General features: G+C 63.8%; 1 protein-coding gene across 6 annotated transcripts in view; it reads left to right on the top strand.

The window, feature by feature from the left end:
* Positions 1-300: 300 nt before the first annotated feature.
* Positions 301-25,537, top strand: part of NFIC (nuclear factor I C) — a 38,578-nt gene continuing 13,341 nt past the window's right edge. For 2 of the 6 annotated variants that reach the window (XM_056512520.1, XM_056512516.1), the window contains exons 1-2: positions 301-662; positions 19,223-19,754. In XM_056512520.1, the coding sequence (XP_056368495.1) occupies positions 660-662; positions 19,223-19,754 (535 nt within the window). In that variant the 5' untranslated portion in view covers positions 301-659. Of the gene's footprint in view, positions 663-2,425; positions 2,978-19,222; positions 19,755-25,537 lie in introns of those variants that run through there. The other 4 variants (XM_056512519.1, XM_056512518.1, XM_056512515.1 and 1 more) reach the window with 3 other exon arrangements.

The raw sequence follows: 25,537 nt of genomic DNA, 5'->3' as shown, positions 1-25,537 counted from the left end.
GGGGCCGGGGCGCTGCGGGCTGCGAGGAGGAGCTGTGCCCGGCCGGAGTGGGGCTGCGCCGGGGGGGCGCGGGGGGGATGCCCGCGCTGCTCTGCCGTAGGCGCCGCCCGCCCGCCCCGCTCCCGGGGCTTTATTTTTTTTTTTTTTTTTAATTAATTTTTATTTTTTTCTTTTTTTAAAATTTTTAGAAAAAAAATTTTTTTTGCTTGCCTTCCAAAAATACCCATCGCACCCCCCCCCGCCATCCCCCAGCCCCGCCACCCCCGCAGCGCATAAGGCCGGGCCGGGCGCGGGCTCCGCGCTCCCGCCGCCCGTCACCGCCGCCCCGCGCCCCCCGCCCCGCAGCCCGGCCCCCCCCGGAGCATGGCCCCCGGCAGCGCCACGGAGCCGGAGCGAGGGTGACCGCCCGCGGGGGACACTGTGCTGTGCCGCTGGCCTCGGAGGACTTTTGCTATAATTACCATCATTGTTATTATTATTATTATTATTATTATTATTGGGGTTTTAATTTTTTTAATTCTTTCGCGGGGCAGCGGTTTTTTCCTCCTCCTTCGGCGCGGTGGAAAACACACGTTTTAGACCAAAATCCCAAACCAGCCCATCCATCCTCTTTGCTTTGCGCTTCGCAGCAACTTGGAGCCCGTTAATTGCACTTGGCGATGGTAGGTCCCATGACACTTTCGTTTTCTCTTCTACTTCCCCACCTCTTCCCCCCCCCCCTCCCCGTGTGCGTGTGTTTGCGGGTGCCCCACGAGCAAAAGTTGCTGCCGGGGAGGGGGCGGCGGGGCGAGTTTAATACGGTGTCGGGGCGGGGGGGCGCGGGGCGGCGGGGGCGGGCGGGGGGAAGCTGCCGCCGTCTCTCCTCCCCCTGCCCACCCGCCCCGCGGTACCGGGGGGCGGAGGCGGCGGCGGGAGCCGCCCGGCGGGGAGGTCGCGGCGCGGCGCGGGGGGAGCCTCCGCAGCCAGCGGAGGGCTGGATGGAGCTGAAAATGGCCGCTAAAAAAGGGGCGGAGAGGCCGCCAGCCGCACCGACTTGAACTTGGAAGTGACGCCCGGGAGGGTCGCGCTCAAGTCCGCGCTGCTGTGCGGGGCCGCCCTGCCCGAACTGGGGTGGGAGAAGGGAATCACCGTCCTCATGCGAGAATAAAAACATTTCCCCCAGCCCCGCTATGCGGGGCTTGGCCCGCTCCTCCTCTTGCCAGGCCACGGGGGCAGCGCGGCGGCGCGGCCCGAGCCGCCCCGGGAGGATGCGGAGAGCGGGCCAAGTTTGCGCGGAGCCGCCGCATCCCGCGGGGACGGGGTGTCCCTGCGGGGGGGAGTGTGCGGGGTGAACCCCAACCCCCGGCGGGGATGGGCCGCGGGGGTCGGCAGAGTTTGAGAGTGAAAATCGGTTGTGCGGGGAGAGACGCTGCGGGGGCTCGTCCCCGCAGAGGGAAAAAAAAAACCAAAACCAAAACCAAAAAACACCAAAAAAAAAAAAAAAAAAAAGGAAAACAAAAAAAAAAAAAAAAAAAAGAAAACAAAAAAGCGGTTTTCGTGATTTTGGGGGAGAGAGAGGCAACGCTGGAGCCGCGGCCCCGCGCTGGGAGCCGCCGCTCTGCGGGTCGGGTCCCTGAAGGGAGCGGCGACCCCCGGTGCGGGAGGGGAGCGGGGCGCGGCCCCCCCGGCCCGGGAGGTGCCCGGGGATCCCCTTTGTGTTCCGCCCGTGGCGCTCCCCGCGCGCTCTCTAATTAGCGTCATTAGCGCCCGCGATCGGCCAGGGCCGGGGGGTTGCGGACTGAGAACTTGCGGTTGGGAGTTTGCCGGGCGCAGGCTCCGCTTTTTTCACCTCCCGCTCCCTTTGTGCGGGGGGGGTTGCGGGGCTCCCCGGGACGAGGGGGGGCCGTGGGCCTGCCCGTGGTGCTCTCTTCCCCCGTGGCGCCGTGATGCTGCCGCTGGTTAAATACCGCGGGGGGGATCAGCGTCTCCGCGGGATGCGGCGGGGCGGCCCCCCCGCACCGGGGCTGGGTGCGGGGAGTATCACCGCTACCACCCCCCGCGCCGGGGCCGCTGCCCAGAAGTTGCACATGAATCTGCAGGGCTTTTTTTCTCTCCCATCGCTGGATTGGCTCCGTTTAGTTTAAAAAAAAAAAAAAAAAAAAATTAAAAAATAAACCCCCAAAAGAGCCAAAGCCGGGCGCGCTCGGCGCTGGCCGCGCCGGGGCGAGGGGGATTCGCCGTCCCGCGGGGGCCCCGTCCCTCCCCCGCCCCCCCTGCCCCGCAGCGCCTCGGCCCTGCGAGCCAAAGGGGGTTCCTACATCTTTAAATGGGATGTAATATTTTGGGATGGGCTTTTTTCATAACGTCACTTCATTCCTCGCTCTTTTTTTTTTTTTTTTTTTCTTTTTTTTTTTTTCTTTTTTTTTTTTTTTTTTTTTTTCATTTTCTCATTCTTTCTTTCCTCTCTCTCTCCGCTGCCCGGGTCTCGGATGGAGCCGCTTCCCTTCTAACTTCCCTGCCGCCCGTGCCTGCAGGCTGGGTGCGGACCCCCGGCCCCCCCGGGGCGAGGATGACCCTTCTGCCTCTTTAAACCGCCCCCCCAAAACCCCCAAACAAACAACAACAACAACAAAAAAGCGCTTTATTTTCCAAGGGGGGAAAATTTTGCTTTTTATTTTTATTTTTTTTTTTTTTTCTAAGGGTTGGTTTGTTTTGGTTTTGGTTTTTTTTTTTTTAAGTTTTTTTGGCGGGGGGGTGGAAGTTGGAATCTTTTTATTTCCTCCTCGGCCCCCCCTCCCGCGGGGCCGCCCCCCCGAGCCCGGCTGCCCCCCCCCGGGCCCCGCAGAGCCGCTCCGGAGGAGAGAGAGAGAAAAAACGCCCGGACTGCTCCAGCCTCCGAAATGACTCAGTAACTTTTACGCCTCGAGTCTCAGCCCTGCAATTAGGCACTTTCCCAGCACGGCTCGGGATGTATTCGTCTCCTCTCTGCCTGACCCAGGTAACCGGGACCCCCCCGCGCCCCCCCTCCCCCAATTTGCTCCTTTGGCCGCAACAGACTTTAACAGTAGCAATGCAAAAAAAAAAAAAAAAAAAAAAAAAAAAAAAAAAAAAAAAAAAAAAAAAAAAAAAGAAAGAACAAGAAAACCCATGAAAACGCAACACCCCCCTCCCTAAAAATAATCATAACAGAGAAAGGCGGGTTGGGGCCGTGCAGGGCTGCTCAGAGGAGCCGCGTTCCCCTCTTGTCCCCCTCCCTTGCCTTTGCAGGGTTTTTTTATGGTGTTTCTGGTGCTTTTTGGGTTTTTCAGCCTTCACTTTCACTTGGGGCGTGGGGGGGTTGGAAGATTGCGTTGTGGTTTGGGTTTTATTTTTTGTTCGCTGCGCCCAGAGGTGGGTGGTGCGGGGAAGCCGCCGGCTTTGGGGGTGCGGGGGGGCACTGTGGGGTGCGGGGAGTCCTCGGTGGGTTTGGGGAGCCTGGGGGGGGCTCGGTGCTGCAGATTCGGGCTCGGCCGTGCTGCCTCTTGCGTAGCGTGAAACTTTTCGCTTTTCCCCCCCCGCCCAAGCCTAGCTGCACATGGTGGGGTGCAGGGGGTGGGGGGGCACAGGCATTTTGTTCAAAATCCTCCAACTTTGGGACAATGTGCACCCGGCCGTGCCACGCTGCGCTGGCGGCCGAGAGGGCAGGGGGTGGCGCACGGCAGGATGTGGGGGCACCCCCTGAGTACCCGAGGCCAGGGGTGATGCCAGTCCCCGTGGGGTGACGAGGGGCAGCCCCAAGCTGTGCGTGGGGACACTGGTGTCACCCCAGGCCACGCTGCCATGGTCCGGCGGCACGCGGCAGGGTGGCTGTGCCTGGGCCCACGCTGCAGGCAAGGGGGTGTCCCCAAACCTCCCCCCAACAGCCCGTATGGCCACAGGGGGAGATTCAGGAACCCCCCCCTTGCCCACAGCACGACCACTGCGGCTCTGCTTTTGCATTGTGCTTATTGATCGCTGATATTTATTTAATTATTGAGCAGGCAGCTTTCCCCGCCTCGTAACCTGTTCCCTGCTGGCAGCCGCTGCCCGCTCGGGGCCCGGCCTCGTGCTGCACCCCGGGCTGTGCTGTGGGGAGGGGGTGCTGCTGCGGGACCCCTGCCCGTCCGGCCCCCCCTCGGGACGGATCCGGCTCTGCCTCGGGGCTCGGGCTCCGCTGCCCAGGGGGGTCCTGGGGGTCCCCTCGTGGCGCTGGGAGGAGCGGGGACAGCGTGGGGTCCGGCCCCGGCTCTCCCCGGCCGCAGCGTGAGGCTGGTGAGGACACGGGCAGGGTGGGCAGCACCAGGGCTGCTCAGATGACCCTGAGGTGGTGCTCCCTGTCGTGTGGTTGACTTGGCAAGGGTCACACCTCAATCTGGCTTATTTACTTCTCTTTCTTTCTTTTCCTTTTTTTTTTTTTTAACTCTTTTTCTTTCTTTTTTCTCTTTCTAATTTTTATTTTTTACTTTTCTTATTTTTCCTTCTTATTTTTCTTTTTAATTTTTCTCTTGCTTTATTTTTTTTTTTTTTCTTCTTGCTTGCTTGCTTTCTTTCTTGCATGCTTTTTTCCTTTTTTTTCCCTCTCTTTTTTCTTGCTGGCTTTTTTTCCCTTCCCCCCCCACCCTTTTTTTTTTTCTTTCTTTTTTTCCCTTTCCTTGCCATCCCACCTTTCCCACCCTGCCTCCATCCCTGCCAGGGGTCCCACTACCTCCCAACCCTCCCAGTCTGCAGCTGGTGCTGGGTTGGCAGCGCCTGTTGTTGCCAGCTCACAGTGCTGGTGTGATGTGGGAAGCCGTGCGGCGCTGGCCGGCCCGGGGCTGGCAGAGCCCTTCTCCTCACAAACCCGCGCTGTTCCCAGCGTTCCTCCTGGCTCCTCGGAGGGGAGCTGGCTTTCCCTCCGCGGATCCTCTGCCCCACTGCCTGGGCGCAGGGAAGGCTCTGGTGTCCTCCCCGTCACCCTGGCACAGCCTCAGCTCCGGTCCAGCCCGGCTCGGATGGGACCAGGCATCGTTCCCCGCCGCCAGCCCAGCCGTTCCCGTTCCCATTCCCGTTCCCATTCCCGTTCCCATTTCCCATTCCCGTTCCCATTCCCGTTGCCGTTCCCATCCCACCCGCGGGCAGGCTCGCCCGGGCTCGGGAGCTGCGGATGGTGATGTGGATACATTGGAACGTGCGCGGGAGCCGCCCTGCCCTGGCCTTTGCGCATCTCCCCGCCACCAGCGCTGCCGGCCCTGGAGCCCGCACGGCCCCCGGGACCGCGGGACCCCTCGGGCAGGCGCTTTCCCAGCCGGAACAGGCCCAGGCTGGAGAGCCCAGCGGCACCAAAATAGCCCTGGCAAAGGCATCGCCCGTGACACGCTGCTGGCCACGGCCTCGGCCGTGTCTCCCGTCGGGCAAGAGGGTGGCTCTGTGCCCTCCCCAGCTCTGTGTCCCTGCTTGGGGACTTCCTCCCGCTTCCGCAGCTCACCTCTGTCCCCCCTCAGGGACAGGCCGGGAAGTCAGGAGGGAGCTGCCTAGATTAGCAGGGAAGCAGCGCCGGAACCAGCGCCACGCACGAGGCCTCACCCTGCCCACGGGGAAGCAGGGCGGGGGGCGGGGGGTGTCCGGCTGCCCGGGCTCCAAAATAACCCTGGAGCTGAGCACCTGCCAGGGACCTGCACGTGTGTCCCCTGGGAGCCTCTGCCGAGAAGCCGAAGGGATTTCCAAAGCTGTAATGGTTATCCTTGGCTCCTGGATCCGCAGCGGGGGGAGATTTGGGATACTTCTAGTGGGAGAATATTGCGAATTTTATGGCTGGTGATGCTTCTGCATCTCTGGCTCGTGCCTGGTACCTGGCAGTGCCCCCAGCACACCCCCGGTCCCCAGCCCTGGTACCAGCAGGGGGGGAATGAAGTGAGATGGGCGCCATCCTCCAAGGCAGCTGCAATGTTGGAAGCCGGGCATCCCACCGGGGTCTGGTCAGAGACCCTCTTCCCTCTCCCAGGCTCCATGCTGGGGGTGCAGAGCTGATTATGGGATGGCAGAGGCAATGCACCCACACTGTCTCACCGAGAGCCAGCGCTCAGGCACGGACCACAGTCAGGGGCTGGGGGTCCGAGGGGTGTTGGGGAGCACCTGGCTAAGCTGGCCTGGCACAAACCTCGGTACCAGCAAACGGGCACAACTCGGGGCTTGGAGGTGGAGCTGGGCTGCCAGAAGCATTGCGGCCACGTGGCACGGTCACAGCCACATCTCCAGGCATCCGAGGGGCTCCCACCTCTCCCCGGCCACGGCTGGGCTCCACACATCACTCGGCTGCCACCGCTGCTGCAAGCACGTGGCTGGAGCAGGGAGCTGCCTGCTGGGCACGTCTCATGGGGCATCCTTTGGCAAGCCCCCTTCCCAAAAGCGCCGGGGCTTTTCAGCACCGGTGCTCACCCTCCACCAGTAGCTCCGGAGAACTGGTTTCCAGCCGGGAGCTCAGATCGGCTGCCAAAGGATGGGAGCAGCAAGCCGGGCATGGCGGGGGAAGAGAGGGAAGGTTGCAACACACTTTCAATTCTCCCATCTGCTGAGTATTGTTTGGGAAAAACAATGAGGCTGTTCTTTAAATGCAACCTTCGGGAGATCCTCGCTTTCCCCGCGGCGCCTGCCGCGCCGTGCCCGCCTGCCCTGGCGAGCCCTGCCCCGCTGCTCACGCCCGCTGCTCCTGCCTGATCCCGTCTTCAATCCTCAGCCGGGAAAAACAGATCCTGTTTTCAGTGAGGTTTCTGATGCTGGATCGAGGGCCGAGGTGGGCATGCGGGCAGGCGGATGGGATACAGCCTGCTGCAGGAGGGGCTGCTGGCCGGCGCTCACGCTGTGCCGCTCTCCCCTCATCGCCTTGAACTTGTCTGGGGCCTCGTGCAGTAAATCAGCCGCCCTTTTTCGAGGTACCTGCCGATTTCTCCCCTCCCTGGGCAGCTTTGCCGTGCTCACAGTTCCCTCCCTGACCGTGGTTCAGGTCCCTCACGCCCGCGGTTCCCTCCATACCGGGGCAGGGAGCGATCCCACCCCGTGCCCAGCGCTGCGGGTGCGCGCACGCCTTTGCAGACTGCTGAACAAAGCCCAGCTGCCAGAGCCCAGAGCACTGCCCGGAGCTCTTGGAGAAACTGGGAATAGCTCCCTTTGGCACTCTTTATTCCCTGAGCCTGGTAGGGTAGGAGATGGGTGCTGGGAGCCGTAGCCTGATCCTGTTTTGGCCTGGCAGTTTTTGACCTGGCTGTTTTCCCCACTTTCAGGGGTGACTGTGGTGTGGACGGTGTGGCCAGGGTAGTGCTGGCGTGGCAAGGCTTGCTGGGCAGAGGAACCACGGCAAGGGCCAGCCCAGCCAAGCCTTATCAAGGCACAGCAAAGACCAAGAAAGGCGGCTCCCCGAGGAGCCCGGGGCTCCTGGAATGGGGAGCTCAAGGGCCCAGAGGAGAAGTGCCACGGTGGCACCGAGGGATCCGTCCCGACTCAGGGCTGTGCACGGCAAGGGGGGCCTGAATAGAGATTTGGTACTCACAGGGAAATGGAGGGTCAGTGTCTCCCACTTTTCGAGGTGGTGGAGGCAGGCAGGGCTCTCTGGGAATGGCCCCAGGGACAAGGACAGCTTGCACTGTCTGCTCACCCTCCTTCCTTGCCCGATGGTGCCTGTGCCAGCCATCCCTGTGCCTGGCCCCTGGACACGTTCCTGCAGCCCAAGGGGTGCCCATTTTCCCAGTATCACTCCCATTGTGCCTGCACCTGTTCTAGCCACAAGCCAAGTCCTTGGTGGCAGGATGAGGATGGTGATGGTGATGGGGAGCATCCCCAGAGTTCCTCACTGGAGGGGAAGGAGAGTTGTCAGGGAGTAACATCCCTCCCTGTGAAGCTGGCATGCTGCCTGCCACCCCCGGCTGTGCTGTGTCTCCTCTGCGCAGGGATGGCAGTGCCAGCACAGAGCGTCTCCAAGGGGGCTGGCTGCCCGTGGGAAGGGGCTGGGGGGGCTGCTGTGCCCATCAGTCCTTGCACCCAAGCTGGGAAGTGCAGGCAGGGCACTGGGGTGGCAGGGATGTGCTCCTTAGGGACCCATGGGGAGAGGATTTCTCCCACAGCACCCTGGGGTGTGCCGGGCAGGTCAAGGCAGGGTGGTGAAGGCGATGGGAGCAGCCAGGGCATCAGTGGGTGCCAGGCCCTGCCAGGATCATGTGGCATCACTGGTGACGTCCGCGTGGCATGGCTGAGGGCTGCTGATGGGGCTGAGTCTGAGTGAGGCAAAGCTTCATGGTGGACCAGGAGTGCCCAGTGCGCAGGCAAAAGCCTGATCTCAGTCTCCCTCCCTGCCCTGGCAGCCAGACACCCTGAGATCCTCGAGGGGGGTATGCAGACCCCTGGGACATGCCAGCTGCAGGGAGGGGACGCACAGGGTGCCCCCGGGCATCCCGGGCCTGGCTCGCACCCGGGCGGGCGGCTGAGCTCGCCGTCCGTCATGTCGGCCCTGGGCAGGCATCCCCCGCGGCCGGGCGCGCTGTGCCAGCTTGGCCGGGACCCAGCCCTGCGCCGGCCGCCAAGACCCGGAGCTTCCCAAGTCCTGGAGAGGAGCTGGGAAAGGATCCCGTGGCCCAGGTGCGGCAGCGCTCACGCGCTGGGGGACCTGGGGCCAGCCACTGCCAAGGATTGATTTCTCGGTTAACTCACCACTGCTCTAAAAGCACATTAATCCTCCTTCCCCGGCCAGCAGCCAGCGCTGAGCAGCATTTTGGGCGAAATCCCCAGGTCTGGGCTTCAGGCTGCCTGCCGTGGACATTGCCCTCCCTACCACCGCCACACTCCAGCAGCACTGCCTGGCACGGGAACACCGGGATCCGGCCCTCCTGCTGACCCCTCTTCCCTGGGAGCTTGTTCGAGTCGGTAGCCAGGTGGATTTTTTTTAAAACTGGGTGTTTTATTTTCTTTTTTAAGAAGACTTTCGCTCTCCTTGCAAAGGGCCCCTGCATTCCCTTCACGGGGAAATGGTATTTGACCAGCTGTTGTCCAAAAAAACCCCCAACATGTTTCTGCTCACGAAAAACCAAGAAATATTTTTGCTTTCAAAGGAAAAAAAAAAAAAAAGCCCATGAGAGAGAAATGTTGATTTTCCACCCAGACATTTCCCCTTTCCCCAAACCAACCCTGAAAAAGAGAAGCACCACTGCTCCCTCCACACCCCAGGATGTCATTCTGGGGGTACAGCCCAACCAGGGGCACGGTGAATATCACCCAGGGCTCATTTGGGCACTGGTGGGTTGTGGCAACGCCAGCTGTGTGCCCCCCTCTCTGCTCAAACCCCCTTTTCCAGGTGCTCCCGCATTGTACAGGCACGTGGGGCTGCCGGAAGGGCGGCGAGCCCCGGTGACCTGCTGGCTGTCCCCAGGGAGCCACCCATCACTGTGTGCTGCAGAGGCGCCGCCGCCAGCCCGCCTCGCCCCGCTGCCACAGGCGACGAGGCCGCTTGGTCCCACGGTTGCCTGGCGGGAGCTGTGATGTGCCGGATCCTGCACCCCCTCCCGCCGTCCCTGGCTGCTGCCCAGCGATTTGGGAAAGCGAGACGGCGCAGGCTGAAATGTGACCCCCGCCACGCTGCGCCGCAAAATCTCCTTTAGTAACCTGTGCGCCAGGACAGCGAGCGCGCGGCGTGAATACCAATGAGGGGAAAAGTGCCGAGTAAAGAGTTTTTGATGGAAATGGCATCGCACGAGAAAGAGAGCGGGAGCGAGCGGGCGAGTGCGCGCCCGGAGCCGCCGCTGCGCACGGGCACAGTGGGGCACGCACGTGTGCGCACCTGTGGCCCGCGAGGTTGGAGGCTGAGCGTGGCAGCGCGCCAGGGCCGTGCCACCCCGGCGAGCACGAGGGACGTGGAATGGGGGTGACGCGAAGGGGCTGCGAAGCAGCAGTTGAGGGGACACGTGGCAAGGGGTTACCACGGGCAGCGTGTCCGCAGGGTCCGGGGCAATTCCGTGGCACATCGTGGCCCCGGCCGCAGGGAACGGCTCCCTTTCCCCGGCGCAGTGCGCTGCTGATCAAAGGTGCAGGCGGGGAGGGAGCGGGCCTGTGTGAGCAGCGCCCTGGCCGCGCGCCACCCCACCTTCCCTCTCCGCTCCCCCGGGAGTTTGTTAAACAAATTTCTCTAATTGCACAAGCCAAGGAGTTTGTTGGAGAAAAAAGCCGGGGAAATTCCCCTCCTCTGGGCCACCCCTTCCCCGCTTCCCCCGGGGCAGCTGGCGCAGAGCGAGCAGGTCCTCCCCACGACCCCCGGCTCTGCGGGAGGCTGTGACCCCGCCGCCTGCGGGGCGCAGCTGCGGGGTGTCCTCATGTCACCCCTGCCTACGCGAGGACGTCCCCTGCGCGACCTCTTCGCAGCCGGGTCACACACATTCCCTGCCGTCCAGCCCCCGGGGTCAGACCCTGTCACCTAACGCGGTGACACCCAGCACCGCCGTCTGCCCTTCCCGGCTGGCGTTCTCCATCGCTTGGCTGAGCACCCCTGGAAACGGCCTTTGTGAGCCTCCCGTGGGCAGCCCCTGACATCGAATCCCGCCGGATTAGCGAACGTACGGGATAAAAGCCTCGGCTTGGCGGCAGTTCTGTGCCGGGTGGGGGCTGAGGCGGTGGCCCTGCCAAGAAGGGACGATGCACGGCCGGGTCCTGCCCCGGCTTTCGCTGAGGTCATGGCTATAGATAGCCCGGGAGGGCGCAGCGCCGAGGGCAGGATCCTCATGCCCTTGCCAGCTGCACCGAGAGCCCTGTGGGCACCCGCTGCCTGGGAGGAGACGCTGCCAGGGCGCTGGGGGTTGCTGATGGACGGGTTGGCTGGGCCAGCTGCTGGCCACCGCCAGGTGACAATCTGGTGCTGCAGGGTGTGACCCTACACCTGCAGGGATGTTCATCCTCCATGGTGAGTGGGGTCCTGCAGCCCCCACTGACGCAGTGACCTGGGGTGGCTTTTCCTATTGCTTCCTACCATGTTTCTTTCTTCCTCTGCTCCCAAGCAAATGCCAGGCTGGGCACCCCCATCCCCACCCATGAGTGCAAAGCTGCTGGGTCGGGGAATGCAGGGCCAGGGTTTGCCCCCTCCAGCTGCCCAATCTGGGTGCAGCTCAGCTCCCAGCAAAGCCAGGCAGGCGTGTGCCCAGGGTGCCCCCACCAGCCCCATGGGGCTCTGGAGCGCCGGGGTGGCTGGGAAAGGCGTTGTTGATGAGGGCACTAAAAATAGAGTGGGACTGGGATCTTAATGGGACTTTGTGGGAAACCTGGAAACATTTTCTCATCCCCATAAATGAGTCCAGATGCATTAACGATGACTGCATCGCATCCTGAGGTACCGCCGGAGGGAACCGGGACGCGCTCACCAGCTTCCTCGCCCTGCGGCGGGGAATTGGTTGGAGAGAGGAGTCACCAGCGGCAGCCGGGGCCGAGCCGTGACTGCTGTCTCATGACAGGAGCTTGCCCAGCATCACCTTGGTGAGGACCTCAGACCCCATCCCAGGGTCTCTGTTGCCACAGTGCCCATGGGCGCTCACAGCTCTGCGTGCGGCAGGCACTGTGCAATGTGTGCGGGTTGGTCATGGCACCGTGCCCCCGTGAGCTTTCTGGAGCCCCCCAGGCCTTGAGGTGGCCAGTGGGGGGAGGGTGAGGTGATGCAGGAGGGCCCTCAGTCCCAGGGCCATTGGTCTGGTACTCTGGTACCCCAGTGTGCCCTGCGGTGGCATCGAGCTGGTGGGATCTGGCCTGTTGAGAGGTTTTTCCTGTTCTGTTATGGAGCTGTGACTGGGGTATTGGCTCCCAAAGCGCCCGACCCCACTGGGGGACCTTGGACTCCCCTAGAGCATGGCTCGGGGCCAGCCTGGGCAAGTAGCCCAGGGCGGGTGGCTGTTGGAGCACCACGAGGCAGATTGTCACGGCTGTCTCTGCGGTATGGCAGTGTCACTTAGCGGTTACAGCAGCACACGGGAGGCAAGGGCAGTCCCACCCCGGGCCTCAGTTTACATCCAGGTGGGGAGCAGCAGCCGGCACGGGAGGGGACCCATCACGTGGGGGACAAGGGCACTGCCACTGCCACCAGCCTCCGCGCCGGGCACTGCCGGAGCCCAGCGTCCCGAACAGAGCCCCTTTGTGCAGGTCAGCCCCCACCCACTTCTGTCGCTTGGGAGGCATCCAAAACCCTCCCGAAATAGGACCCAGCCGGGCTCAGCCTTTGAATCTCCCCAGGAAGGCTCTGCTGAGCTGCCGAAAGAGGATGAACATCCCCTTTCCACCCCGTTGAACCAGTCCCATCCTTCAGTGCTTGGGGTGCAGGGCCCGGCCAGGCTCCGAGCTGACCCTTTGGGGACACGCCCAGCCCCTTTGATCTCCAGGCACCACCCCGTGCCTCAGTTTCTCCATCTCTCTGTGGAGGGTCCTGGCAGGTTGTCCCAAGCACACAAGGAGCCGATGAGGTACTGGAGGAGGGCTGAGCCTTTGGCACATCCCTGGCACAGCAAAGGCACTGGGGCTGTGGGGGGGGGCCATGAACTCTTCACCTCCAGGGCCCCGGGGTGGCTGATCCTGCTGCAAGGTCGCTGATTCCGCGGCAAAAGGCCGGGGCTATTTTTAACCACTGACTTGCTCCAGGGATTGGATTTGCAGTGGAGTGAGACCCATAAGCCCATCAAAACACTGCCCATCATGGAATGCAGAGATACCCCTAAGTGCCAATCCCTCCCAGCAGGCACCCAGGAGGGAGCTGGGGACACCTCTCTGCACCCTTACACCTTTAATGGTGCATTATGGGGGGGAAATTAATCCCCCTCAGAAAGGCCAGGACAAAGCAGGCAGGGCTAAAAATATGTTGGGAGGGAAATAAAACCTCCTGCGTCAGGGGCTAAAGCTGGGCTGAGAGCCCTGGGCCTGGCCCGAGGGGGCTGGAGGGACCCTTTCTGGTGGTGGCCCCTCCCCAGAGTGAACACGATGCTGCCAGCCCCAGCACATCTTCTGCCTCAGTTTCCCTCTGTGCTCCTGGGAGCAAACTCCGTCCCTGGGTCACATCCTGGCAGCTCCCAGGCTGAGACCCTGGGATCTGGGACGGGCAAAGTGCTGGGTCTGGGACACCGCAGCCCCCGCCATGTGCCAGGAGCAGGGGTGGTGGGGACGGGCCACCCCCAGGGCCCCGCGCTGACGCAGGGCAGGGTGGAGGAGCTAGCAGCGCCAGGACCCGTTGGCAAAGCTTTTTTTTTTTTTTCCAGTTCCATAAAATATTTCCCTTCCTTGGAGCCCCGGGGGGGTTTCGGCTGGGAAGCCACGTGGCTGTGGTGCTGCTGGCCACGGGATGCTTCCCAGGACGAGGGGACATCTCCTCGGCCATGGGCTGGGTCCCCCCTATGCTGCTTCCAGACCTCTCCCAGACCTCAGCAGTCACCGTCGCATCCTGCCTCTTCTGTGGGGTGGCCTGGCAGGTGACGTGCCTCAGTTTCCTTATTTTTGGAAAGGCAGCGCCTCACCCTGGGGGCACGTGGGGTCACCTTGGGAAAGTGGCTGAGCCTTTGGCTCCCAAACCCCAAAGGAGACGCGCAGAGACGGCACCTGGGGAAACTGAGGCACCCGGGAAGTCCAAGTGAGTCTCCGGGAAGGTAGCAACTGGTTTTGGGCTCTCACACCGTCAAGTCTCTCTGAGCAGAACCCTCTTGGCTCCTCCACCACCCAGCGCTAGCCGTGTTGCTACTGGATACATCCCTGGGGCATCTGTACCCCTCCCTGCATCTTGGGCACGCTGCTCCCTAGGACGGGCTGCATTTAGGAAACCCGGGGACCGGCAATGCCAGTTGTTGCTGGGGTGGGGGTGCACGCAGGCAGACCAGAGGCGGTGCTGGGCACGGTGTCGGGGCACGTACCGTGCCGCCGGAGAAGCCCCCTCCGGCTCCATCCCACCTGGGCCACCCCCAGCTGCCGTCTGCGGGGCGGGCTGCGCTGGCTGGCGGGGGCCCAGGCAGCGCTGGCACCGGAGCCCGGGGCTGCCAAGAGAGCTGCTTTTCTTGCTGCTGTTTTCCAAAGCAACTGGCAGGTTCTCTGCCGCCGCGGCCTCCTGTGACCCGCGGCCTCGGCGCGCTCCCCGCGCCCCCGCTCGCAGCCGCAGCACCTGCGAGGGCGAGCGCCGGCACCGCTCCCGCCCCGGCACGTAGGCGCGGGCAGGTGGGCACCGGCCCGGCCCCGGGGCCGCGGGGACCCGCCTGCTCCGGGGTGCCTCAGAGGACCAGGCGCGGCGTTTTTGGGCAGCGCCAGGTGTGGGGACTCAAGGGCAGCTCGGTGAGGGGTGTGTGGTCACCGTGGTCCCGGGTGCGTGGTGAGAACCGGGGGCTGTACGAGCCCACCCACCCACCCCCTACTGGGCTGATCCTGAGTGGGGCTGAGCATCGCGGCGGCAAATGAGGGGTGGGAGCCCCTCTCTGCCCCACCTCTGCTCACCCTCCCACCAGAACCCGTAGAGGGAACAGTCCAGCCCACCCACAGCCCCCAGCTGTGTGTGGATGTTGGCCGGGTATGCTTTTGGCTCTGGAGGGGAAAAAGAAGCCACAGACAGGATGAGGAGAGAGAAGCTGCGAGGAAGCTGCACGGTGTCCTGCCTTCACCTCCACCTGTGCCGGTGGTGCCAGCCAGGTGCCCTGGGCACCGAGGCTCTGTGCCCCGGCGTGGGCTGCGGGAGGGGTTTTGCAAGTGAGGGGCTGGGTCAGCCGGGAGCTGGGGGGAACGCGGCTGTAACAGAGTGTTCTGCCCCACGGGCAGCTATGTCGAGGGGCCGGGTGTGCATAGGCAAGGCCCGCACAGCTCGTACCTGCCCTGGGAGCCTCAGCTGCCCCCGTGCGCCCTCGCTGCCCCCGCCCCAGCGCAGCGCTGCCGCTCTCCCGAGCCGGGGAAGCCGCGATCCGATGCGGAGCAGCCGGGACGCCCGGCCGCGCCACACCGGCGAGCAGCAAAAATTATGAATAAGCTCTTGTTAATAAATACTTTATGATGAATCCAAATAGATTTCCTCCTCTGGAGCAATTATTGTAAAATGGGCTCTAATAGGGTGCAGGGCGGCCCCGGGAAGGGCTGGGTGCCTTTCAGGGCCTAAGTGCCTCCTTCCATCCCCTCTAATGAGCACTTCCCAATCATTTGCATCTGTCTCGGCAACAGGTCTCATTACCAGGTTAACTCATTACCCAGAGCCGCTTCGGCGAACAGTTATAAGCAGCTACCGGAGGCTCCGCGGTCCGTGCTAAGGGCATCCGCGGGCTCTGGTGAGGGGAGAGCAAGTCCCCGCTGTGCTCTTTTAAGGTACCGGGATTTTCATGATTACCGGAACCTCTGTAGTCGCATCCCCCGCCTGCCACCACGCCAAGGCTTCCCATAGGGGCAGGGAGCCCGACTTGCCAGCCCCTGTCCGGGCTCGCAGGGCCGCGGGAGCTGGCAGGAGCGGCGGCCGTGGGAGCCGGCAGCGGTTCGGAGGTGTGCGGCTCCTGGGGGGACGGCTGAGCATCTTTTCGTGGACTAAACCCTGTGTGGTCCCTGCAGGGCTGCGGTGCAGCGCGGCTGTCCTGCCCGCGGTGGGGATGGCACCGCGCTCCTCCGCACAGCCCAGGCCGTGCTGCTGGGGAGCAAAACCAACTGCCGAGGTGTCTGACCCCTCCCGTCCCGCTCCTCCTCCTCCGCCCCTCACCCCAGCGCCTCCCCCGTGAAAACTGCTCGGGAATTTCCTGAGGAAACGTGGTTTCTTTTTTTTTTTTTTTTTTTTTTTTCCCTTTCATTGGAAAATTCAGGCTGTTTCACTGAGCCCAACCTGTTTGGACAAGGCGCTGGAGCGGAGGATGCTCGGAGGGTGGCCAGCCCATGCCGTGGTGCCCGTGCCAGCTGCCGTGTCCCTGCGTGGCACGGAGCATCCCCGCTGCCCCCAGGGTGGAGGGTCCCCGGAGTGCCGAGCCCCACGCTGCCGAGCCGGTGGCAGGAGCACGGGAAGAGGCAGCGCCTCAGCTGTGCCTCTTCCCAATCCCTGGCGCTGCCAAACTCTGGGCTGCAGAGGAGTTAATCCTCCATGGCATGCCCTGCTCCACACAGAGCATCCCTGCTTCCTTTCCCCACTCCACCGCAAGACAGAGCCGGGCTTGACCCGTGCCTCAGTTTCCCCTCACAGCACCTGGCACGGAAAGCCAGCGCCCCAGCAGCCCCTGGAAAGGGGGTGCAGGGGAGCCTGGAGTGGGGCCGGCAGCACCCGACGCAGGCGTGCTCCTGCCTGGGTTGCAGGGCTTTACAAGCCTGGGTTGGATGAGGCCCAAGCGCAGGCTCTGCTGCCAGATTCCCATCCGGAAATGCCCCGGGAGCAGCCTCGTCTGGGGTATTGCAGCACGTCTCTGCTTCCCAGCCCCGCAAAGGAAAAACAGCAGGAGAAACACTTAACCAGTCCTCTGCCGGCACTCGGGCTGCTGGATGAGGGGACCCCGGTGGGAATCCGGGACTGGGACGGACAGACAGTGCGTCCCTGCCTTTGCCTTCCCGAGCGGACCCGGTGCGAAGCCGGCTGGTGCCTACTGGGATGGTGTGCCCGGCTGAGGGGCTCACTGGCTGCGCGGCTGGGGACAGTCCCCACGTCCTTTAGCGTGTCCCCTGAGCCCCCAGCAGCAGCCCTTCCGTGTGCTTGTCCTGCTGCCCCCCAGCCGCCCTCGCCTGCCCTGCTAAAGCGGCTTAACCGCGGCATCGCGGCGCGGGTTAAGCCGGGCGGGAGGGAAAGTTGGCGAGGGACTGATTGGCTTTGGGTGCAGGTCCCGGCCGGCCGTAATCCCGGGGAAGTGGGGGGGCTGCCGTGGCCTCGGGGGCACCGAGGGCTCCAGGGGCTTCTGCACGCAGCGGGTTTTTGAAGGCTGTCAGTTGTGTATCCGAGTGAAAATTGCAAATTCTCGGCACCGTGGCGGGGGAAGGCACAGAAACTCGGGTTTGCTGCCGCCGTGCCGAGGCAGAGCACCAAGCAGCCCCGGGCCCCCCAGTGAGCACCCAAGGGTGCTGCCTCGCCCAGCCCGGATAACCTTGTTCCTGCCACGCTTCCCTGCAGCGGTGCCTGGGGTGGCACTTCCCAAGCGGGAGAGCAGGGATGGGGACAATGGCGCGGTGTCCCCCTGGCCCTGCGGCCAGCCCTGCAGCCGGCTGCCTGGGGAGGGTGGCGGGGCCAGGGGATGGCAGCAATTTGTCGGGCTCGTCTGAATAACCGGCCACCAAGGAAGATCAGCCGCCCACCGCCCCGGCCAAGTATTGTTTTTGGAACTCACTGCTGCTTTTTTCGGCTCCTGTCTTACTTTTCTTTGACCTTCTTCCCTGATTTAAGACATATGCCCAGCCCTTGCCCAGCTGCACTGAATTAGCGGCTGCTGCTGGGGAGGGAAGCGGCAACCAGAGCCTGTGGCCGCCCCGGGAGCAGCCGGCGGGGACAGGTTCCCCAGGCAAGGAGGGGTTCCTCTGCAGGATGAGCCCCCTGGGCAGGGACGGCTCCCCAAGGCTAGGATGGATTTGCCTGCAGGTTTGGGTCCCTGTGGGTACCATGGGCTCCCCAGTGAGGGGACAGTCCCCTGTCCTTTGTTGGGCATGGGAGGGACATCTGTGGGGCCACAGCTCCGGGTCCAGAGAGGGGCTGGTGGCCCCCAGAGGTGGCATGGTCTGTCTCATGAGGAAGGATCTGTGCTTGCAGGGACTTTTGGGCAGTTGGTGGGGCTGTGCCGGGGATTGGGGTGGGCAGTTACCTGTATCTGTGCTGGGTTCAGGGACAGTGGGGTCTCTACTGGGATGTCTGTGCTAAGTCATAGCAGAGTTGGTGGTCAGGGGACACCCAGGGCTGTGCCGTGGGACCCATGCTGGCTGCTGTCAGGGTTTGTGCTGGGGGAGCAGATTTAGTGTTAATGGAATCTGTGCTGGACTTGGGAACAAGTGGGAGTTAGCAGGGTCTGTATGGGGCTGATCCTTGCCGGGAGCCTGTTTCAGGGGGCATTGTTCCCTCCAGGCAGGGTCACCCTGGGACACAGCTGCTTCAGCCAGGGAATGGCATCACTGCTCTGGGATGAGTGGGGCCAGATCTGGAGCGCTCACCCCATCCCACAGCCACAGCTCTGTCCTTTCCCAGCTCCTGCCTGTGGCCACCTCCTCACCTCAGAGCAGCACTAGCCCTTGGCACCCTCCCCAGGTGTGACCCTGTGGCATGGCAGCAGCAGTTGTCACCAGCTACCCCCCTCTCAGCCCTAACACTCCAGCTGAGCTCCCTCCTCCTCTTCCCCACAGTCATGAAGGACTCCAAGGGCCAAATCCTGCCCTTGGAGACCAGCTTGGTGCTGCCCTGGCTGCACAAGGGGATCTTCAACGCTCTGCCTGCTGCTTTCCAAGCTGCACTGCTCCTCACCAGGAAGGCTCCCAACACCTTTCCATCCCATGGTGGGGTTGTGGGTCCCCCAGCCAGGAAGCACTGATTTTCCAAATTGGAAAAAAAGAACGGGATGCAGGAAGGAGGGGCCAGGGAGGGGGATGCATTTTCCTTGTTTTCTTTTTGGGGCCGGACTCATCCAGCAGCGCTCACCAAATGGAAAAAGGCAGTCAGAGCACGCCTTGTGTGCCGGGCTGGGTGCCAGCCGCCGGGTTGGCTGCAACTGGGGCAAACTGGGGGAGTTTCCCACTGGCCCAGAGGGAGTGGAGAAGCACCCACAGCTCGAGCAGGAGCGCCCAGCATGCTGCAGGCATGGGGGACCCAAGGCTGGGGTGTTGTGGTCTGGCAGCGCCTGACGCCAGCGCAGCGGCTCCGGTGGGCACAATGTCAGCTGGGATTTCAGGTGGGATTTCCACACCCTGTGCGAGCAGATCCTGGCATGCAGATCCTGCAAAGGGGAGAGGGTCCAGGTGCTGCTGAGGTGGCCAATCTTGTGCAGGTGCCTGTCCCCCTGCGGCACTGGCTCCAGTACTGCCCAGCCGCTCCCTGCAGGTTGTTGGTCCGGGAAAATTGCAGTGGGATTTGTGGAGGTCTGCTGGAATGGGGATAACCTTGCTGTGTGGTGAGAGGATGCCCATCCCTGGTGGGCATGTGCCTCTTCCACAGCTTTATCTTCTGGTTGCACTGGGACACAGCCCAGTGGGAACGAGCCTGGCACGTCCCCAGGGCTCCACAGCCACCCCGGGAGGGAGCTTGGAGGGACTTGGCCAGGAGTGACCCCCTGTCCCTCTGCTCCCACAGGATGAGTTCCACCCCTTCATTGAGGCGCTGCTCCCCCACGTCAGGGCCTTTGCCTACACCTGGTTCAACCTGCAGGCCCGCAAGCGCAAATACTTCAAGAAGCATGAGAAGAGGATGACGAAGGATGAGGAGAGGGCAGTGAAGGATGAGCTGCTGAGTGAGAAGCCGGAGGTGAAGCAGAAATGGGCCTCGCGCCTCCTGGCCAAGCTGCGCAAGGACATCCGGCCCGAGTGCCGCGAGGACTTCGTCCTCTCCATCACGGGCAAGAAGCCCTCGTGCTGCGTCCTCTCCAACCCCGACCAGAAAGGCAAGATGCGCCGCATCGACTGCCTGCGGCAGGCGGACAAGGTGTGGCGCCTGGACCTGGTGATGGTCATCCTCTTCAAAGGGATCCCGCTGGAGAGCACCGACGGCGAGCGCCTGGTCAAGTCGGGCCAGTGCACCAACCCCATCCTCTGCGTCCAGCCCCACCACATCAGCGTCTCCGTCAAGGAGCTCGACCTCTACCTGGCGTACTTCGTCCGTGAGAGAGGTGGGTGCTCGTGTGCCTGCAGGGCAGAGCCGGGCTGTGCCCTGCCACAGCCAGCTCCGGGGATTAGTTTCAGCTTTCTCTCCCCATGTCCCATCTCCAGCTGAGGATGCTGCTCCCGAACACCTTTCCCATCGCAGACCTTGCAGTACTTCCCTCTCTCCACACTGCTTCTCGTGTGGGTGCCCCCCACCCTGGCCCCTCTCCCCCAGCCAGAACTGGTCCCAGCTGCCCAGGAGTAGGATGACACAAAGGGCCCTGAGGATGCTCCTGTCTCTGGGAATTCCCAGCATGGACTTTTGGGGGTTAAACCCAGAGCTAACCCCACATCCTGCACCTAGCTGAGGGGAATGGGTGGGCAGCCTGGGCAGGGAAGGGACAGCCTATTCCTGGTGCATCCCCAAGGGCTGGAGCTGGGAGAGGTCCAGCAGTGCCCGTTTGCCATGGACTAGGGTGCCAAGCCCCCAATGCCAGAGCAGGCACAGGGGCAGCAAAGCTGGGAGGCACAGCAGAAACGTTGGTGGGGGCAGCTCCTGCTGTGGCCTGAGGGGATGCTGGTCCTGACCCTTCACCTGCCTAGGGATGCCAGGGACTTGCTAGGAGAACTGGCTATTTTCAATGTAGCAAGGAGGGTCAAACCTGCCCTCAAAGCTGTCAGTCAGAAAACTGCAGTGTGTGTGTGCGGTGCAGGCAGCAGATCTCAGTTTGGGTCCCTGAGCCGTTGTCCTCACCACCAGCTCATGTCAGGTCCTCACATGCTGGGAAGGGGAAGCTCATGAGTATTTTACCTGGCCAGGTTTGTTGTCCCCGGCTGGTGACATGCTGGCACAGACACCCTGCCAGCAGCTGGGGTCCCCCACAGACCCTGCCACCCCCCAGCACCCCCAGGTGTGTGAGGAGCCAGAGGAGAAGCCCGGGTGAGGGCTGGGCTGTTGCACGGGGCTGCTTCACAGACAGGAGGGTCTATGACTTGCATCCGTAGGGGCGATCAAGGGGCTCACGGCCACCTCTGGCCAGGCCAAGCTCCCCAGGTGTGTGGGGGTAGCAGGATATTGGTCTCCTCCTGGCAGCACCTCCTGCCCATGCCCACAGCACTGGGTGATGTCCCCCAGCCCCGTGAGCCCACCCTCATCACCACCACGGCAGGGGGAACGTGGGCCTGGTGGCTCTTTGCCTGGTACTGGCCAGAGCCCAGGGACAGACAGTGACACCACAGAGGCCACCGTGGTGCCGGCAGTGCCAGCAAATCAGGTGCCAGCATTGTGAATCATGGTGGGCACATGCTCTGCCCAGCCATCCGTGGGATATGCTGGGTGTCACTGGGGAAACTGAGGTAGGGTGGGCAGGTGACCTCCCCCACTACCCAGGGGAGGGGTCTGGCAGGACTACCAGGCTCTCGGGCTTTGGGGAAAAGCGAGGCACAGCCTCCAGCAGGGAATAGCCAGACCCTGCCCCAGGGCCCAGGTGGGACCCTGGTCTGGTGTGGGGCACATACATGGCTGCACACATGTATGTGGCCAGGACCTGCCTGCCCAGCCGTGTCTCCCGGTGTGTGAGCACGTGCTGCCAGCACCCGTGCCCATGCACGTGACTCGCCCGCAAGGGACCCAATGGGGCCTGGCACCGCCAGTTCCCAGCGTGGGAAGGGTGGGGGCTCTGCTGGGAATGGGGGGCCCAGGGTGCAGGCTGGGGGCTGTGGGTGTCCTGTGCACCTGGGGAGGGAATGGTTCTGGGCTGAGGCATGGCTGTGCTGGGCTGAACTAGGGTGCTGCATGCTGTGTTGGAGGCACCCTGTACTGACTGGGAGGTGGTTGCTGCATACTGGGCTGGACTAGGGGCACCCTGTGCTGGCTCAGCTGGAGGTGTAGTGTCACACTGGGCTGGAGTACCCTGCACTGGGCTGAACTGGGAGCACCCTGCTGCTGGACTGGAAGCCCTACAGTAGCCAAGCTGGAGGCAGGGGCCAGGACCCCCCCCAACATCTGCAACGGGGTCCCCACGTGCCACCTAGTGTGTCTCACTGGGGTGCTGTGCTGGCAGGTTCCCTGGCCATGGTGTGTCCAGCTGCTTTCTCCAGGATGTAGCTGCCCCTCTGCCACCCCCGCCCCTCCAACAGCGACCTTGACCCCAGTGTCTGGGTCCCCAGCAGCCCAAGTCACCTGACTGTCTAATTGGGAACACAGCGGCTGTAAATACTCTCTGATAAGGCCTGGCAGCCTCTCACTTTCACTGTTAAGGTCGCTCTGGTCCTGGTTAAGGGGGACCAGGATGGGCCAGGAGCAATAGCGTGGGACCCCTGGGGTGCTGCAGGGTGCTGAGTGGTGGGTGCTCAGCATGGCTCGGTCTCAGCCCACAAGTGGGCATCTTCTGTCAGGCTGTGGCTGATGAGAGGGGTCTCTGGCCTCCCACCTTGGTGGGGAAACCGAGGCAGGGAAGCAGCCCCGCATCGATGGGACGCTGCATGACATGGCCAGGCTGCTGGCAGCACTGGAGGTGCCCTGGGGATCACTGTACCACAGCCCTGTGTACTCAGGGAGCGTCTCCTGCCCTGCACGCTGCCCTCCTGCTCCCTCCTACCTGCTCCTGCCCGGCACACTGCCCGTTCCGACCTGCCCCCTCCTGCCTGATTCTGCCTCCTCCCTCCTGCCTGCCCGCTCCTGTCCTCTCCTGCCTCCTCTCCCTCCCCGAGCCGCCCGCAGCATCGCCAGCCCCAAAGGCAGGCGGTGGGAGGGTCTGTCCCGCAGCCCCCCCGGCCGGGCAGTGCGGGCTCCCGCAGCCCCCGCGGCTCCCCGTTATCAGCCCGAGCACGTGCGCCCGCGCTCCCCGCCCCCGCCGCCGCTTTTGCCGGTGTCAGCACAATTTCCCAGCCGCTGCTCTGGCAACGCCGGGGAGGGGAGGGATGGAGGAGCCCCCGGCCCTGCGCTCCCCACCCGCTGTCTGGGGCAGCCTTGGCAGGGGCTGAGCGCCCGGACGTCACCCCCAGGCCCGTGCCAAAGGCGAGCTCTGCCCCTCGCTCTTCCCCTTGTCCTCGGCTTTCCGTGCCCCCGAGTGGGCGAACTGGGACACGACCTTTGCCGGATTGGGGAGAGATCCCGTCCCAGCCCTGCTGGCCCCAGGCGTAGCCGTGGGGTGCAGGGAGTGCCGGACGCCTGGGTCTCCCCCAGAGCAGCACCGGCCCTGCTCCCATCCTGCAGCCAGCCCTCCGCCTGCCACCCCCGGTACCTTTGGGGCAGGATGGGGGCGGGATAGGAGCAGGGCTGGATGCAGGATGGGTGCGGGAAGGGCAGGGAATGTGAGCAGGGCTGGATGCAGGATGGGAGCAGGGCTGGATGCAGGATGGGTGCGGGATGGGTGCGGGGCTGGGTGAGGGCTGGGCTGTGCACACCGCAGTGGGGGAGGGGACGGCGCTGCAGCCCAGAGCTGGGTGTGCGGCGGGGGGGCGGGGGGGCTGGGGGGAGCTCGGAGGTCGCTGGTGAAAGTCAAAAGCATTGCAGTAAAATGGTAATCAATCTCCCCAGCCGATGGTGCCAGGACCTTCGGAGCATTACGGAGAGATTCCTCCCAGCATCTCCCGTCGGCAGCAGCCAGTCTGGAGTGGGGACAGTGCCCCCCTCCCTGCACCCTCCCACCAGTGCTCCCCACCTCCGTGGGCTCCCCTGCTGCGCCCTCACCACTAGTGCCTCCATCCCTGCATTCCCATCTATGCATCCCCGCGCCCTTGTATCCCCGTGCTGGTAGCTCCCATCCTTGGACCCCACCCCCATCGCACCCAGGCTCCCAGAGCAGGGTCACTGCTGGCCCCTCACTCTGCCCACCCCCCCCGCCCCCCAGCCGTCATGCTCAGCGGGGCAGGGGTCGAGGCTCTGCCCTGCAGTGAGCTTTCCTCGGCAGTGCCCCTTGGCTGAGCCCCCAGCCCGAGCAGGGTGGGAGCAGATGGGTGTCCAGGGCAAGCAGGCAGTGGGCCCCAGGGTGGCATGGAGCTCCTGGCAGCCCTGGCCATGCTGCCACTGGCAGACAGCACCGTGGGGGAGGCAGGGACCCCCGCGCTGTGCCAGCATCTGCGTCTCCCACCGCCTGGCAGCCCCTTATCTCCCCCCACAGCCTCACCGCTGGGTGCGGGCGCGAGGCAGATGGCACCAATCTGCCGGGGAGCCCGTGCCAGGGCTCTCGGCCCAAGCGCGCTGCGGCCGTGCCAGGCCGGCCGTGCCAAGCGTCTGCTCAGCCCCTCCAGATGGAGGGGCAGGCGTTTCCCCAGGCACCGCCGCTCCGCCAGCCCCTGCGCAAATATTTATCGCCAGGGTCGTGAGAAGATTGATGGGGTTCACAATATTTGGGGTTTGCCATTCGCAGAGCTGGGCACCGGCGGGCAGGCAGGCTGGAGAACACCCCAGCACACAGATGAATACGGGCAAACCCTCCCCCTGTTCCTGGTATCTCTACTCCCAGTCAAACAGCCAGAGAGGCCGGGGTCGAGGGGAACGAGGTAGGCAGAGCCCAGCAAGTCCAGGAGGAGACCCCCTGGGAAAGGGCACAAGGGTACGAGACAGCAGAAAATCTTCAGCGGTTGGATTTCTGTCCCCAGGGCTGCGTGCTGCAGAAGCGGGATGGGAGGGGGCTCCCCACGGTGCCACCCCTCCCCCGCCGCCCCTGTCTTCTGCAGCGTCACTGTCCGGGGTCCCGCCGTTCCTGAGCCCGGCCCCGCTGCGAGCCTGGTGCTGGCACGGCCGGGGCGGTTTCCATGTGCTCGAGCTCTCCGGATCGATGTGCCGGCGACCTTGGGGAGGTCAGGGCTTCCCCGGCTCTCCCGCAGTGCGCCGAGCCGGCGGCGTGCCGGAGCCGGACGGCTTCCCCGCAGTGCCCGCTGCCAGCCGCGGCCTCGCGTCACCACTGAAGCGAGCTGCGCCGTGCTGAGCCCCGGCAGCGGGAGCGGTGCCTGCCGGGGACCTGGCACAGGGTGCCACGTCCTGTGCCGCCGGAGGGGACAAGGGGCCAGAGCTGTTCCGCGCACCGTTAGGCACCCGATGAATAAAAGATGAGCGAGCTCCTCTCACGAGCACCTGCCGTCCCCCGCCCTCGCCACCCGCCGTCCCCCCGCGCTGGCAAGCGCCGTGCCCTCCCCGGGGCCGCAGTTGCCATCCTGGCCGGGTGCCCGGCTTCGTGCTGCGCTGGCAAGGGACAGCTGGGACGGCAGATGCCCACGGTGCTCCCTCCCGCCCGTGGCCGCGGGGGGGCGGGGGGAACAGACGCCGGCAAGCCCCCGGTGTGGCCCTACACCCCCGATCAGGGTTGGCACTGCCAGCTGGGGCATGGGGAAGGTCCCCTGTAACACTGGCCCCTGCACTGGGGTCTTGGCCAGTCCAGGGGAGGATTTGAACCTCCCGACTCAGCCCTGCGATGTGGTGATACAGGGGCTGGTTTTGGGGTGAAACAGGGGCAGAGGCAGGCTGTGCTGTGGGGCTTTGCCACGGGCTGGGATTGGTGGGGCAGCAAGATAGTGGTAGCATTTCCCTTTCCCCGTCCCTTTTCCTTTCCCTTTCTCTCCACTTTAATTTCTTCCTTCCTTTCTCCCCCCCTCCCTCCCTTCCTTTCTCTCCTTTCCCTCTCCCATCCGTCTCTCCTCTCTCCCACCCCCTCCCTGCAGCTGCACCCCCAGGTGCCCCCAGCCCAGGGCGCAGGGGCTGGATGCCAACACCCCGCAGGGGAGAGTCCCAGAGAAGCGGGGGAGCTCTGCCTTCCCTTTGTCTGTCCCACTCCCCCCATCCCTTTCCCCGCTGCCATCTGTCCCC

The sequence above is a fragment of the Oenanthe melanoleuca genome, chromosome 28 (genome assembly GCF_029582105.1).
Source record: "Oenanthe melanoleuca isolate GR-GAL-2019-014 chromosome 28, OMel1.0, whole genome shotgun sequence".
Taxonomy (NCBI): domain Eukaryota; kingdom Metazoa; phylum Chordata; class Aves; order Passeriformes; family Muscicapidae; genus Oenanthe; species Oenanthe melanoleuca.
This window is presented reverse-complemented; position numbering and strand designations above follow the sequence as displayed.